The 14,883-nt window shown below is 42.1% G+C and overlaps 1 protein-coding gene across 1 annotated transcript in view; it reads left to right on the forward strand.

The window, feature by feature from the left end:
- The window catches only part of kif5c (kinesin family member 5C), a 38,610-nt gene extending 24,298 nt beyond the window's left edge, over nt 1–14,312 (forward strand). The window contains exons 16-28 of the mRNA XM_083537232.1: nt 1,291–1,497; nt 1,671–1,817; nt 2,024–2,212; nt 3,362–3,479; nt 4,129–4,205; nt 4,408–4,517; nt 8,344–8,445; nt 8,619–8,679; nt 8,783–8,854; nt 9,319–9,423; nt 9,540–9,756; nt 9,915–10,123; nt 12,150–14,312. Coding sequence (XP_083393358.1) covers nt 1,291–1,497; nt 1,671–1,817; nt 2,024–2,212; nt 3,362–3,479; nt 4,129–4,205; nt 4,408–4,517; nt 8,344–8,445; nt 8,619–8,679; nt 8,783–8,854; nt 9,319–9,423; nt 9,540–9,756; nt 9,915–10,117 — 1,608 coding nt within the window. The 3' untranslated portion in view covers nt 10,118–10,123; nt 12,150–14,312. The remainder of the gene's footprint in view (nt 1–1,290; nt 1,498–1,670; nt 1,818–2,023; nt 2,213–3,361; nt 3,480–4,128; nt 4,206–4,407; nt 4,518–8,343; nt 8,446–8,618; nt 8,680–8,782; nt 8,855–9,318; nt 9,424–9,539; nt 9,757–9,914; nt 10,124–12,149) is intronic.
- The last annotated feature ends 571 nt before the right edge of the window (nt 14,313–14,883 follow it).

Below are 14,883 nucleotides of genomic sequence, written 5' to 3' on the forward strand. Positions count from 1 at the left end.
AAAATAAAAAAACATCGTGTCTTTGTGCTGTGTTTAAAATGACAAATATATTTTTATATGCAGATATTTATTTTTTAATCTGATATTTTTATAAGCTGGTTATAGAAAAACCTAGATTTCATAATCATTATCATCATTATCATTATCATCAATATCCTGCTAAACAGTTTCTATGAGATTCAATAAGAGTCTTAAATCCATGTTAGACACATAAGGAACATCTATGGGAATCATGTTGCCATGGAAACAGCTTTATATCATCCACCATCTGGCTTCTGCCCACGTTTTCAAAAGCGTGATGGCCATAACATGGATATTAAAATAAATCTATATATTTTTTTAATAATCCTTTTATGCAATTCTCATATTTGCTAAAAATGTTTCACATTTTACCCAAAAACAAAGATTCTGCACGCCCTGATCACTCCATCAAATGATCCTGAGCTGTTCAATGGTGAATAAATGTTTTTACACCAGTCCAGTGTTTTTGGGTAAAAGTCCGTCAGAGGAGCACATCCTGTCTTGGTGGTCAAAAAAAGGAAGCGGTAGCTCAGTGTTTAAGATGTTAGACATTTATTCAGAAGGTTGTGAGTTCAAATCTGACCCCCACTAATCTGCCACTGATGGGCCCCTTTAGCAACTTAACCACCACCATGCTTCACCAGTGGTATGGGATTATAATATCTTTTGAAATTGGTCATCAGAAATTTCTGCAGCTCTGTTAATGTTCCTTGTCCAGTGGGACGTCTCGTTTTTAGAGATGGCTTTGTGGTGCTCTGTTTGTCCAGCGGTACATTTCATATTCTGGAAATTGTTGTATACCATTAATATATTACAAATGTGAATCAAATGAGTGAAGACGATTCTGCTGGGAATCCATGACCCAGGAAATGGTAGCTCAGTGTTTAAGGCTCTGGGTTACCAATCCGAAAGTCGGGGGTTCAAGCACCAGGATCGCCAAGTTGCCATACTTGTGCCCTTGACCAGGGCACCTTAATGCTCTGTGCTCCAGGGGCGCTGTATCATGGCTGACCCCAGCTCCTTCACATCACTAGGATATGCAAAGAAAGTATTCCACTGTGCTGTAACGTCCATGACAAGCCCCTTTAAGTTGCTCATCAGGGACAAACTTACTTACAAAGAACATATTTACTTTTAATCACCACATTATCTGTGTAAAGCTGCTTTGAGACAATGTTCATTGTTAAAAGCGCTATACAAATAAAAATGAATTGAATTTATCCCTTTTCACCCTGAATGAATTCTAACGCATCACCTGCATCCCCGCAGCTTTTAGCGTCGACGCGGCACGACTGCGAGAAGCTCCAGAACGACCTGATGCGTCTGCAGCGTGAGCACGAGGCCGCCAAAGAGGAGGTCAAGGAGGTGCTGCAAGCGCTGGAGGAACTCGCCGTCAACTACGACCAGAAGAGCCACGAGCTGGAGGAGAAAGGACGGAGCAACGTCCAGCTCAACGACGAGTTAACGCAGAAGAGCGTGAGTACGACAGTGAGAGCAAGGTCACGATGGAGAGAAGAAGTAGGAGATTACTGTATTCGTCAGATAATTGTATTAGTGTAAGGATGGAGACGTTGTGATTTTATTAACAGTGATATGGTGCTGCAGGTGTTGGCAATCTGTGACAACAGATATGTTTGTTCTTGTTACAGACAATCCTGTGCACCTTGGAAAGGGATCTGGCCATGCTGCAGGACGTGAGTGGACACCACAAAAAGAGATCTGCGGAGATCCTCAGCATGCTGCTGCGAGAGCTCGCGGAGATCGGCAGCGTCATCGGCACCAGTGAGCTCAAGACGGTAAGATGCCATATCAGTGATGTGAGGAGGTCTGGGGTGCAGCCCAATAGGGTTGAGATCAGAGCTCTATAGCTGGAGATCTTCCACTCCAGCTCATGTAAAGCATATCTTTATTTGTTGAGTTTCACATATTACATTAAAGAGGGTTAATTAATTTAAAAAAGGAATTATTGTATTGTTATCTGCTTTCTTTTGCCTTTCGGCAGACAGCAGAGGGCCCTGGAGGGATGGAAGAGGAGTTTACCATGGCACGCCTCTTCATCAGCAAAATGAAATCAGAGGTGAAGTCCCTGGTGAACCGCAGCAAACAACTGGAAGGAGCTCAAGTGGAAACGACACGTAAGATTCAGGCCAACGAGAAAGAGCTCGCGTCCTGCCAGCTCCTCATCTCACAGGTCAGTCAGGATTCGTTCGTGGTCCAAAAACCTAGTTATCGCATAAAGTTGAGCAATCTAGAAAAACGCAATAAGAATATAAATTCTAGAATGGTACATTCCCTAAAGAAAATGTCAGAGGTTCTTGACAGTGCCAAATTCATCGCCATTATGATTTCTGCGACATGATTCTCCTCGGCGAAACGATCGTTTTGATACGTCACATGCCCATGTTTGCAATGGTTTTCTAAAGGGGGTGGGGCAAATGACGTCATGTGATATCAGTAATTCACCCAGCATTCGATTCCCCTTCCTTTTTGCAATTCCGTGTATTCGTAGGTTCACGTAACGTGTTTTGGCACTCCACCAACGATTCTCTTGACCGTACCGAGTGGTTCAATGTGGCACACAACAAATAAGTGTCAAACTCCCCATTCATTCTCTATGGGGGCCGGAATTGCGCAGATTTCCCAGAATTCCGAGCGGGTCTCAGGTTCGTGGGGGCATATGGCCACGACCAACTCCGTTCCAGCAACGAGTGAATATGTCGTACGTGCATGTTGGATGCCCGAAGGCCGAGCTGCGACACCCGGGTTTTCGGCCCCCTTCATTTTCTGTGGGAAACCACCGTTTCTGGTCATGTGATCGAAAATGGGCAGTTCGAATCCCTAGAAATGTAATAGCACGTGTCGCACGACTGGTGCGAAAACGGCGGGACTGAAAAATAAGCGATTGTGATTGGAAAATTAAAGCATTTTAAGCACCATTTATGCAATGCAGGGAAACCCCTGAGTATATGCCATCATAGTCACTCAGCAGCGCTGTCTAGTGGTATAAACAGGTGATCCCATGTTCCAGGAGTATTGCATTGCCACAGAATGGATTGTAGTTGTTACTAAATTGTAAAATGTAGTAGGAACATCAAGGCATTGAGATATATAAACGAAGCACTGCAGCTAAGCAAAACCAGGCCTCTTTTTGTCACAAAAAACGATAGTATGTTTAAAATATGTATTTTAAAATCAATGTCTTGGAAAAAGCACCTATAAAGCCCATGTGTCCAGAAAGTACAGTTCGACATGTTGATCTATTTTTATGTGCTTTTAAAAATATCCATAAAGTCTCAGTCATTACTGAGTTTATGAGTGCGTTTGTGTCTAACTGCTCCAGCTCCAGGCCAAGATCAGATCCCTGAGCGACTACATGCAGAACATGGAACAAAAGAAGAGGCAGCTGGAGGAGAGCCAGGACTCGCTGATGGAGGAGCTGGCCAGACTCCACGCTCAGGGTTTGTCTTGTACAAACGTATTCACTACACAATTTTTGCTTCCAGAGTTTATCTGCCACCCTGCAGTAAAGCACAGATTGGTAGGAAGCTGCAGTGTTGGTTGTCCATCTGGAACTTTGTCCCATCTCTACCAAGGATCTCTTACTAAAGCACTTCTCCCCATGATTGCTCAGTTTGCCCGGGTGACCAGCTCTTACGAGAGTCCTGGTTGTGCCACACACAATTATGGAGGCCACAGTGGTCCTGGCAATCTTCAGTTTGTCTTTATTTGAATCCATCTCCAGAGCTGTCTTTGAGTTCTGCAGGCAGTTCCTTTGACCTCATAGCTTGGTTTTTGCTTTGATATGCGTTGTAGGCTGTGAGGGCCCCCAATAGACAGGGGTGTGCCTCTCCAAATCATGTCCAACCAATAAACTTTTCCACAAGTAGACTCCAGTCAAGGTGTAGAAACCTCTCAGGAATGGTAAAAAAAAACTGGGAGGCACCTGAGCTCATTTTCAAGTGATGTTGCACAAAATGTACAGACATTTCTAGAATTGTGTTGATTGTGGTATCAGGAGCAACATAACATTGGAAAAAAAAAAAAAGAATATTTGATGTATATTTATTCGTAAGTAATAACGTGTTTGTTGCATCGTTGCTGATTTAGAAAAGATGCACGAGGTGTCCGTGATGGACAAGGAGATGGAACACATGAACAAGATGAAGGATGCCGAAGAGATGAAGGTATAGAAGAATGTGCTCTCTGCCACCAGCGCCACTCTATTTAAATGAACATGTAAAGGTTTAGAGTGCATTTTACTGTATTTACATTACAAGTTAGACGTTTGGACACATCTGTTCCCAGGATCCAAGAGTTTTCTTGATTTTTGCTATTTAAAAAAATTATTATTACCTAAAAATAGATATTTGCATTTTCTGCATGTAGAAGGCGCTACAGGAGCAGATGGAAGGTCACAGCGAGGCCCATCAGAAGCAGCTCTCACGCCTGCGAGACGAGATTGATGAGAAGCAGAAGATCTTGGACAAGCTGAGAGAGTTAAGAGCTAAAAAAGAAAATTACTAACTTACTACATATCTAACATGGCTAACAAAAAGTAGTTGAGTAGTAGAATCCATCCTACTCCTAACCCTTTTTTATCCCCCCCTAACTTCCTAATTACCCCAAACTTTACACTCCTACCCCCAACATAACTAACATGGCTAGCAGTAGTAATGTAGTAGTGTATGCCATCTGACCCCTAACCCTACCCCAAACTTAATCCTAAGACCCTACCCTAATCCTACCCCTAAGAGTAACCCTAACAGAAACCCTTATCCCAGCCTTACTTCTATACTAACCCTACCCCAACACTAACCCTAACCCCTAACCTTACTACTACCCCAACCCTATACTAACCCTAGCCCAACACTAACCCTAACCCCTAACCTTGCTACTACCCTAACCCTATACTAACCCTACCCCAACACTAACCCTAACCCCTAACTTTACTACTACCCCAACCCTATACTAACCCTACCCCAACACTAACCCTAACCCCTAACCTTACTACTACCCCAACCCTATACTAACCCTAGCCCAACACTAACCCTAACCCCTAACCTTACTACTACCCTAACCCTATACTAACCCTACCCCAACACTAACCCTAACCCCTAACTTTACTACTACCCCAACCCTATACTAACACTACCCCAACACTAACCCTAACCCCTAACCTTACTACTACCCCATCCCTATACTAACACTACCCCAACCCTAACCCCTAACCTTAATACTACCCCAACCCTATACTAACCCTACCCCAACACTAACCCTAACCCCTAACCTTACTACTACTTCAACCCTATACTAACCCTACCCCAACACTAACCCTAACCCCTAACCTTACTACTACCCCAACCCTATACTAACCCTACCCCAACACTAACCCTAACCCCTAACCTTACTACTACCCCAACCCTATACTAACACTACCCCAACACTAACCCTAACCCCTAACCTTACTACTACCCCAACCCTATACTAACACTACCCCAACCCTAACCCCTAACCTTAATACTACCCCAACCCTATACTAACACTACCCCAACACTAACCCCTAACCACTAACCTTACCCCAACACTAACCCTAACCTTACTACTAACCCTACCCCAACGCTAATTCCTAACCTTACTTCCCCTAATCCTTTACTAACACAACCCTAACACTAACCCTAACCTTAATACTACCCCTAACCCTATACTAACTCTACCCTAACACTAACCCTAACCTTACTACTAACCCTATACTAACCCTAACCTTTCTACTACCCTTAACCCTATTCTAACCCTACTCCAACACTAACCCTAACCTTAATACTACCCCTAACCCTATACTAACCCTAACCCCTAACCTTACTATTATCCTCAACCCTATACTAACACTACTCCAACACTTCCGATACCACAAATCTAACCCTAACCTTACTACTAACCCCTAACCCTATAATAGCCCTAACCTTACTATTACCCTCAACCCTATACTAACACTAACCCAACACTACCCCTAACCCTATACTAAGCCTTCCCCAACACTAACCCTAACCTTAATACTACCCCTAACCCTATACTAAGCCTACCCCAACACTAACCCTATGCTAACCCTACCCCAACACTACCCCTAACCCTATACTAACCCTACCCCAACACTAACCCTATACTAACTCTACCCTAACACTAACCCTAACCTTACTACTAACCCTATACTAACCCTAACCTTTCTACTACCCTTAACCCTATTCTAACCCTACTCCAACACTAACCCTAACCTTAATACTACCCCTAACCCTATACTAACCCTAACCCCTAACCTTACTATTATCCTCAACCCTATACTAACACTACTCCAACACTTCCCCTACCACAAATCTAACCCTAACCTTACTACTAACCCCTAACCCTATAATAGCCCTAACCTTACTATTACCCTCAACCCTATACTAACACTAACCCAACACTACCCCTAACCCTATACTAAGCCTTCCCCAACACTAACCCTAACCTTAATACTACCCCTAACCCTATACTAAGCCTACCCCAACACTAACCCTATGCTAACCCTACCCCAACACTACCCCTAACCCTATACTAACCCTACCCCAACACTAACCCTATACTAACCCTACCCCAACACTAACCCTAATACTTTACTAACCCTACCCTAACACTACGCCTAACCCTATACTAACCCTAACCCCTAACCTTACTCCTCCCCTTAACCCTATACTAACACTACCCCAACACTAACCGTAACTCCTAACTTTACTACTACCACCCCTAACCCTATACATACCCTACCCCAACACTACCCCCTAACCCCTATACTAACCCTACTTCAACACAAACCTTAACCCCTAACCTTACTACTACCCTTAACCCTATACTAACCCTAATGCCTAATCTTACTACTACCCTTAACCCCTATACTAACCCTAACGCCTAACCGTACTACTACCCCTAACCCCTATACTAACCCTAACTCCTAACCATACTACTACCCCTAACCCCTATACTAACTCTAACCCAACAAAAACCCCTAACCTTACTACTACCCCTAACCCCTATACTAACCCTACCCCAACACTACCCCCTAACCCCTATACTAACCCTACCCCAACACAAACCCTATACTTAACCTTACTACTACCCCTAACCCTATACTAACCCTAACGCCTAACCTTACTACTACCCTTAACCCCTATACTAAGCCTAGCCCAACACAAACCCCTAACCTTACTACTACCCCTTACCCCTATACTAACCCTACCCCAACACCAAACCCCTAACCTCTAGCCTTACTACTAACCCTACCCTAACACTACCACTAATCCTATATTAACCCTACCCTAACACTACCACTAATCCTATATTAACCCTACCCTAACACTACCCCTAACCCTATACTAACCCTAACCCCTAACCTTACCACTACCCCTAACCCTATACTAACCTTACCCCAAAACTAACCCTAACCCCTAACCCTATACTAACCCTAACCCCTAACCTTACTACTACCCCTAACCCTATACTAACCTTACCCCAAAACTAACCCTAACCCCTAACCCTATACTAACCCTAACCCCTAACCTTACTACTACCCCTAACCCTATACTAACCCTAACCCCTAAATTTACTGCTATCTCTAACCCTATACTAACCCTAAGACCTAACCTTACTTATACCTCTATCCCTATTTCTAACCCCACCCCAAGCCCTACTCCTAATACTGTTTTCCTCAGCCTTTGTTTTCCATTCCCTCATTAAAAAAATCCAAACATGTAGATTTTAAATATGACGAGTTTGAATCTTATGATGGCCCAAAACCTTTATCCTAACCCCTACTCCTAACCCCTACTCCTAACTCCTACTCCTAACCCCTACTTCTAACTCCTAACCCCTACTCCTAACCCCTACTCCTAACCCCTACTCCTAACTCCTACCTCCTACTCCTAATTCCTACTCCTAACCCCTACTTCTAACTCTTACTCCTAACCCCTACTCCTAACCCCTACTTCTAACCCCTACCCCTGACAGTTTTACCCATTTCTTAATTCAAAATATTTGTAAATATTTTAAATGAAATAATGTACAGATATTAAATTAAATGATGGGTTTGAATCTCATGTTGAGCCCTAACCCCTACCCATACCCGTACCCCCACCCTCAATGTTTTCCTCAGCCTGTTCTTTTCTTTTCAACAAAATGTACAGATATGAAATGACACGATTTAGAGTTTGAATCTCAGGAGCACAATTGAATGACATTATTATTGTGTGTAAGAATTAAATCACCAACCTCTTTACCATGTTTCCTCTTCCCCAGTATAAACCAGTCTCTCCAGCTGGAGCAGAAAAAGCTCATATCTGACTACAACAAGCTACAAGAGGATGAACAGAAGAAGGACCAGATGCTACAGAAACTAATGTAAGTATTCTGTTGATGGTTGGTATTCGTTTGGTTTTTCTTCTCAGTGAGTGAACAGTTAATTCCAAATAAACATTTCAAGCACAATTGTATCTTTGAACATATACGTTTTTGAACGGTTCTTGTGCTGATTTATTAACTGGTAGTGTATTTTTATTGTTTTTGTGATTTAGTCTATTAAATGAGAAACGGGAGCAGGCCAAGGAGGACCTGAAGGGTCTTGAAGAAACTGTGGTAGGTTCAAATCAGAATTGAAATTTTTATTCGTTTCAAAAAATGAAATCCTGCGAATATTTCAAACGTTTCACCATTGTTTTCGCCTGCTTTCATTCCCCAGATGAGAGAGCTCCAAACTCTTCACGATCTGCGCAAACTCTTCATCGACGATCTCAACGCACGTGTCAGGATGGTAAATGTTGTAAAATATTTGAGGATTTGGGTGGCTCTTAAAGCTGACTCGTCTTCCAGATGTGCTGATGACTGATGTACATGCTCGAACAGCGAGACCCAGGAAATGGTGCAACTCGAAGCTCTGCGTGAAATGTAAAGTAAAAGAGTCATTGCGTCATCCGGCTGATATGAATCAGCGCTCTTGCAGATGTGCCCTTGCCGGGGTTTTTTTTTGCAATCTCAGCAGAAATTATCATGGAGCTCCAGGCGTCTGAGCATGAGATTTGTTATTTCTGGAGTATTTCCCTGAATATAAATTCACCATTAGGGCCATTGTGCACTTTTCATGAAGCAGAATGCCATGAATTAATTGGTCTTATCAAGAAATAATGTGAAGAATTCGTCATAACACTTTTAACGTTGAAGAACATCTACAAAGCGTTCTTCAGTGCTAGATCCACTGATCCACTGTTTTTCTCTTAGAATGTTGAGTTGGACTCGGACGAGGCAGGAAGCAGCCTGGCCCTGAAGCAAAAGATCATTTTCCTGGAGAACAATCTAGAACAGCTCACCAAAGTCCACAAACAGGTTTATATTATACTATTCATTTCAACCATCATAACCTGCTTAGACGTACACATGTGCTGTCCAGGAGGCTGTGTAAAAAAAAATATTCACTCACTTCTTCTTCAACGTTCCTCAAGTTGGTGCGTGACAATGCGGAGCTACGGTGCGAGCTGCCCAAGCTGGAGAAGCGTCTTCGAGCCACGGCCGAGCGCGTAAAATCCCTCGAGACGGCGTTAAGGGAGGCGAAGGAGAACGCCATGAGAGACCGCAGGCGCTACCAGCAGGAGGTGGAGAGAATCAAAGAGGCGGTCAGGGCCAAAAACCAGGCCAGGAGGAGCCACACAGCACAGATTGGTCAGTGTCTAGTCAGTCACTGAACCTTACTATGATAATTAGTTGTTAGCGTTATGTATTTTAGCCACAAGGGGGAAACATATTCACATTTATACATTGTTAACAATAAGGACTGTCCTTAAGTGTTTACTCAACAACCTTCCCTGTATGTCTTGTAGCCAAGCCGATTCGCGCCGGACACCACGCGTCATCAGGACATCATCACCCAGCAGCCTCTGGGTCTCCAGTTCATGCCATCAGAGGGGGTGCGGTTCAGAGCCCACGGCGTCATCACAACAACCAGATGCAAGCAGCTCAGCAGCAGCAGCAGCAACATCAGCAGCACGACTACCCACAGCACAGCAGGAACAGCAACAAATAAAAGATGGTATAATCCAGTAGAGATGTTGTGTCCTCAAAAAAACGTTAGATACACTTCATGTATATTTGATACATGATACATGATACATGACCACACATGTGGTTCTTCTCCTAAACTTTACCACAAAGTTAGAGGCTCGGAAGTCTTTAAAACGAGAATATTCCCTTCACTTGAACTACGAGACCCAAAACTGAAAGCCGGCTCCATGAAGATATGGTTTGGAGCGGAAGATCTCCTGCGATCTCCTGCTAAAGAGCTGTTTAGATGTCCCAGAACTTTCGTCCCAGATACTATAGAACGTGTGCATCGTCATAGCATATAGTTTGTTTCTTTACTATATTAGCTTCCTTTAATCTTCAGGCGTGTTAGTGCAGCGCAAAAACGCGCCGATCTTCACCCCGTAGTGAATTTCAGAAATGCCGATGACCTCCAGGATCTTCATCGGTTAAACCGAGGAGCATTTACAGCTGCCTCGGCTCTACATCAGAGATTAATGTGCAAACGTCAAAGCGGCACTCGCTGATTTATATCTGAGGTGCCCCTTGAGGTATTTTTTTGGAGGAAACATTTCCTCCCTTGCTTTAGATCCAGAGAGAAAAACAAGCAGAACAATGTGAAAAAAAAAATCTGATCACGAGAAGTTAATCAATGCTAGCAAGCTAACTAGGAGAGTCAATGCTAGCAAGCCAACTAGGAGAGTCAATGCTAGCAAGCTAACTAGGAGAGTCAATGCTAGCAAGCTAACTAGGAGAAGCTTATGGCGTCTAGTTTAGCATTGTGCTCACGTTCTATATCGTCACACACTTTATTCTTGGCTCGGAAATAACATCTGTACTTTGAAAGTCTTGAAATCGCTTGGTTTGTACTTCAATTCTACTCTTGTTGAATGCATGATGTTTCACCTATTTGATTGTATACGTAGTTAGAGAAGTCCCTGGTTACCTCGTTCGTAAGTTGCTCAAGATCAAGATTAATGTTACTGTGCAAACAACCGCAGCTAATTAAGTTTCAGGAGCATGAGGAGATGTGCTTTTGGTTAGAAAGACAGAGTGCAAAAAAGAAATGGAGATTTAAAAAAAGTACAAAAAGGTTCTCTGTCCTCAAATGTGAGGAACGCATGGGAAAATAGCTGCGAGCTGACATTAGCGAAACCGTTCGCCGTTTTCTAAGGAGCGCCAGGCACATATGGATTGAGGCTTGGCTCGGTTTCCTGGCAGTTACCCAATCAGGGGTCAGCTTGGGATTGTTCCGGGCTGGAAAGCCGATGTCGACTTGCTGATCTGAAGTCGATTCATTTAGTTGCAGGCCTGGGATTGGGAGCTTAAATAATGATTTTTAGAAGGCACTTTTGATTCAAGCCATTTTGTGTATCTGTGCTCAGAATGGGCGTGGCCTAATCAGGGTTCCTGCTAGAGTAACGTTTGACTTCTAATCAGATGAACGTGGAAAGGAAGACAAGATTTTCCCGATTTCACAACAAGCACCTTTTCTACTATGGGTAAAAGCTAGGGGACCATGAAGACTCCATAAAGCTGTGCTTTACATGAGTTTGTTTTAAGGATCTTCTGGTATAACGCTCTGAACTCAACCCTATTCAACCTGAACCCCAGGCCTCCTCACCTCACTTTACCCATATCAGTACCGGCTGAATGAGCATAATTTCCTGCACAAAATCTTGCAAAACGTCTTCCCAGAAGATTGGAGATCATGTCAACAGTAAATGGAGACTAAATGTGGAATGTTTAAAAATGAGTGTTTATCTACAGAATGTCTGGAATAGATGAGATCCGGCATCGTTTCAAAACCCCAGGCTTTATAACCGCACACGCTGCTATTTTCCATAATTATATCTTCGTTCCAAAAAAAAAAAAAAAAAAAAAGACGACATCATTCAGTTCCATCCCTATCGTGCAACAAAGTGCTGTCGAAGTTATATGTAACTGTCAATTTCTTGATGTCGTGCCAGTGAATTCCACGGTGAAACCTGTAACATGATCTATCAAAGCTTTTTGTCTTCTGTGTTCTCTTGCAGTAGGAGACTGACGGCTGGACTCCTGAGCTCGGCTGGACCTTTTATCCGTCTAGACGTCATCCGTCCACGTGGATTTTTTGGTGTAGTTCTGGAAAAAAGACGACATGCCCTCTGATGTGTTGAGTGCTGGACAGAATCATCTTCATCCTATAGTGGACTGGTTTTATACGCATTTACATATACACACAATACATGACATTATATGGGCAAAAGTATTGGGACACCTGACTTTTGCGGTTCTTCACCAAATTGTTAGCACAAAGTCGGAGAAACGAAATTTTTAAGATGTGTTTGGATGAAATATTGGCCTAACCCCAAGCCTCCTCCGCTCACCCTACATCCGTATCTCTGAGCACAAATCTCCACAAAACCTACCTGAACATCTTTCCAGAAGACTTTAGCTTCTTATAACCGCAAAATGAGAACTAAATATGGAAAAGGATGTTCACGCACCAATCTTCTACTCGGGTGTCTACGATCTTTTCTCCGTACAGCGCACGTGAAAACACGACGTCGTCTGTAACATGCTATCGAGCACATCCTGAAACGAGAGCGCTAGTTCTCGCTAGCTAATCGTGCGATTAGCGCCTCATCTGAAAGACATAAATCAGCATTTTTCGGCTAAATCCTGACACAAAGCACAGGAACGTTAAACACACATGACCTCTGGCTATATGTTACACCTCACACTGCTTATGTAGCTTTTATTGCACAATCATTAGAATGTCAAACATGTTTGTCATCATCTGTGTGTGTGTGTGTGTGTGTGTGTGTGTGTGTGTGTGTGTGTGTGTGTGTGTGTGTGTGTGTGTGTGTGCGCGCAATGCATACAAACATCGTAGCTACATCATTTAGCATTTATACTTGAATTGAAATCTCAGTTTTAGATCAGGACCCAAAACTCCTGATGGACCTGCTGAGAACCTTTAACACCCTTTAGTGTAACTCAAGGGGTTTTTCTGCGGTTCTTTAAATTGGCACAAGTTCAGTCGCTCTTTAGGGTTTTCTTTTTTTTTTTTTTCCTCTGTTTTTATTGCCTACCTGAAGCATGTAGCGACACAACAGGGAATGTGGTCTTCTCTTCAGAACTTTTTTTATTTATTATTATTAACTCAACTCCTGTAACCTTACGGTCTTGCAGTAAGACAGACAGATCTTCACATTGAGCGAAAGAAAATGCGCCCTTCGATTTTAAATGTCCTACTTTTTTTTATTTTTTATTATTAAATCAATTTCTAATACTTTTGTTTATAGTCACAGATCTGTATATATTTTTTTGTATCTTTTTTAAATTGTGTTATTTTATTTCATTTATTTATACATTTTTCATAATTTGCCAGACCATATTGTATATCTATACCTATTTTATCTCTCTACATTTTATGAACAAAAGTACTGGGACACCTGACTTTTCCAGCCATACGGGGTTCTTTTTTTTTTTCCAAAACTGGACGAAAAAGGACGTCTTTGGATGTGGGAGACTAACGTTTTTTTTTTTCCCCCCAGCTTAAAAAAAAAAAAAAAAAACAGTTTCATGAAAATGTGTTTAACATAGTTTGGAGTGGAAGATCTCCTGCGATAGATCTCCAGTTCTGTTAAACACCTTTAGGAGGAATTTTTCTGCCTGCACCCCAGGCCTCCTCACTTCACCTACATCAGTATTCGACTTAAGGAACGCCCTTGTGGCTGAATGAGCACAAATCTTTCCAGAACAGCGGAGGTTATTATAGTAGCAAATGGGGTCTAAATGTGGAATGGGATGTTTATTAAAGTATTTTATGGTCAGGTGTCCACAAACTTTTTGTCCATGGTGTGTGTGTGTGTGTGTGTGTGTGTGTATGTACGTTGTATTCATTCTCTTAAAGCACAAACGCACACCTTGTGATCATAACACAAGGTATTGAATTAGAAACCTAAGGAAGTGCATTTGATTACTAGTTTTGCTTTTTTTTTGGAGGAACAAAGTATATCATCTGAAAGGAAAAATGTATGAGATGCTATTGTTCGATAGAAAACCCAATCAATGTAATCTAATGGGTATCAAAAGAACACACATTGTATGCTCGCAGTGCATTATAGGTAATTCTATTCAGCTCAATTTTAAATGAAATGACCATATAATGTATATACGTTCATTATGTTAATAATAAATATCTTGCAGCTGATCAAAGCACATTTTCCTGGTATTTGGAATATTTCGGGTTAAGAACGACGCTACTGCGCGCAAACGGTTTACGGAAAACAATCGCTTCCCTATTTCTTTTTAATTCCATCAATCTGTATAAATGCTTCATTTATTTTTATTTTACTTCGTTTCTGCCTCGATGCTGATCGAGCACTCATCATGTCTACCTCATTTACATTCATCAGGATGCATAGATGAGAGAATATGTTCCTTTGAGCTGCCGTCTGTCTGTCTGTCTGTCTGTCTGTCTGTCTGTCTGTCTGTCTATCTATCTATCTATCTATCTAGATTTCTTGCTTGCTTTTATTACTGAAGTTGTACATTTTGTATTTGTAATTTTTTTTTTTTTTATAGAATACTTTTATACCCCAGATGTTCTATCATGTCTTTTGTCAGAATGTATTGTGAAAATAAATTCTCCTCCTCCCCCCACATACCCTTTCCAGATACACTGATCCCTTTTTCAGAAAAATGGAATATAATACAAAGTCATCATTAACTTTTTCTGGAATAAATGTATATATATCTATAAATATATACGTATCTAAA

Source organism: Silurus aristotelis (genome assembly GCF_946808225.1).
Source record: "Silurus aristotelis genome assembly, chromosome: 3".
NCBI lineage: Eukaryota > Metazoa > Chordata > Actinopteri > Siluriformes > Siluridae > Silurus > Silurus aristotelis.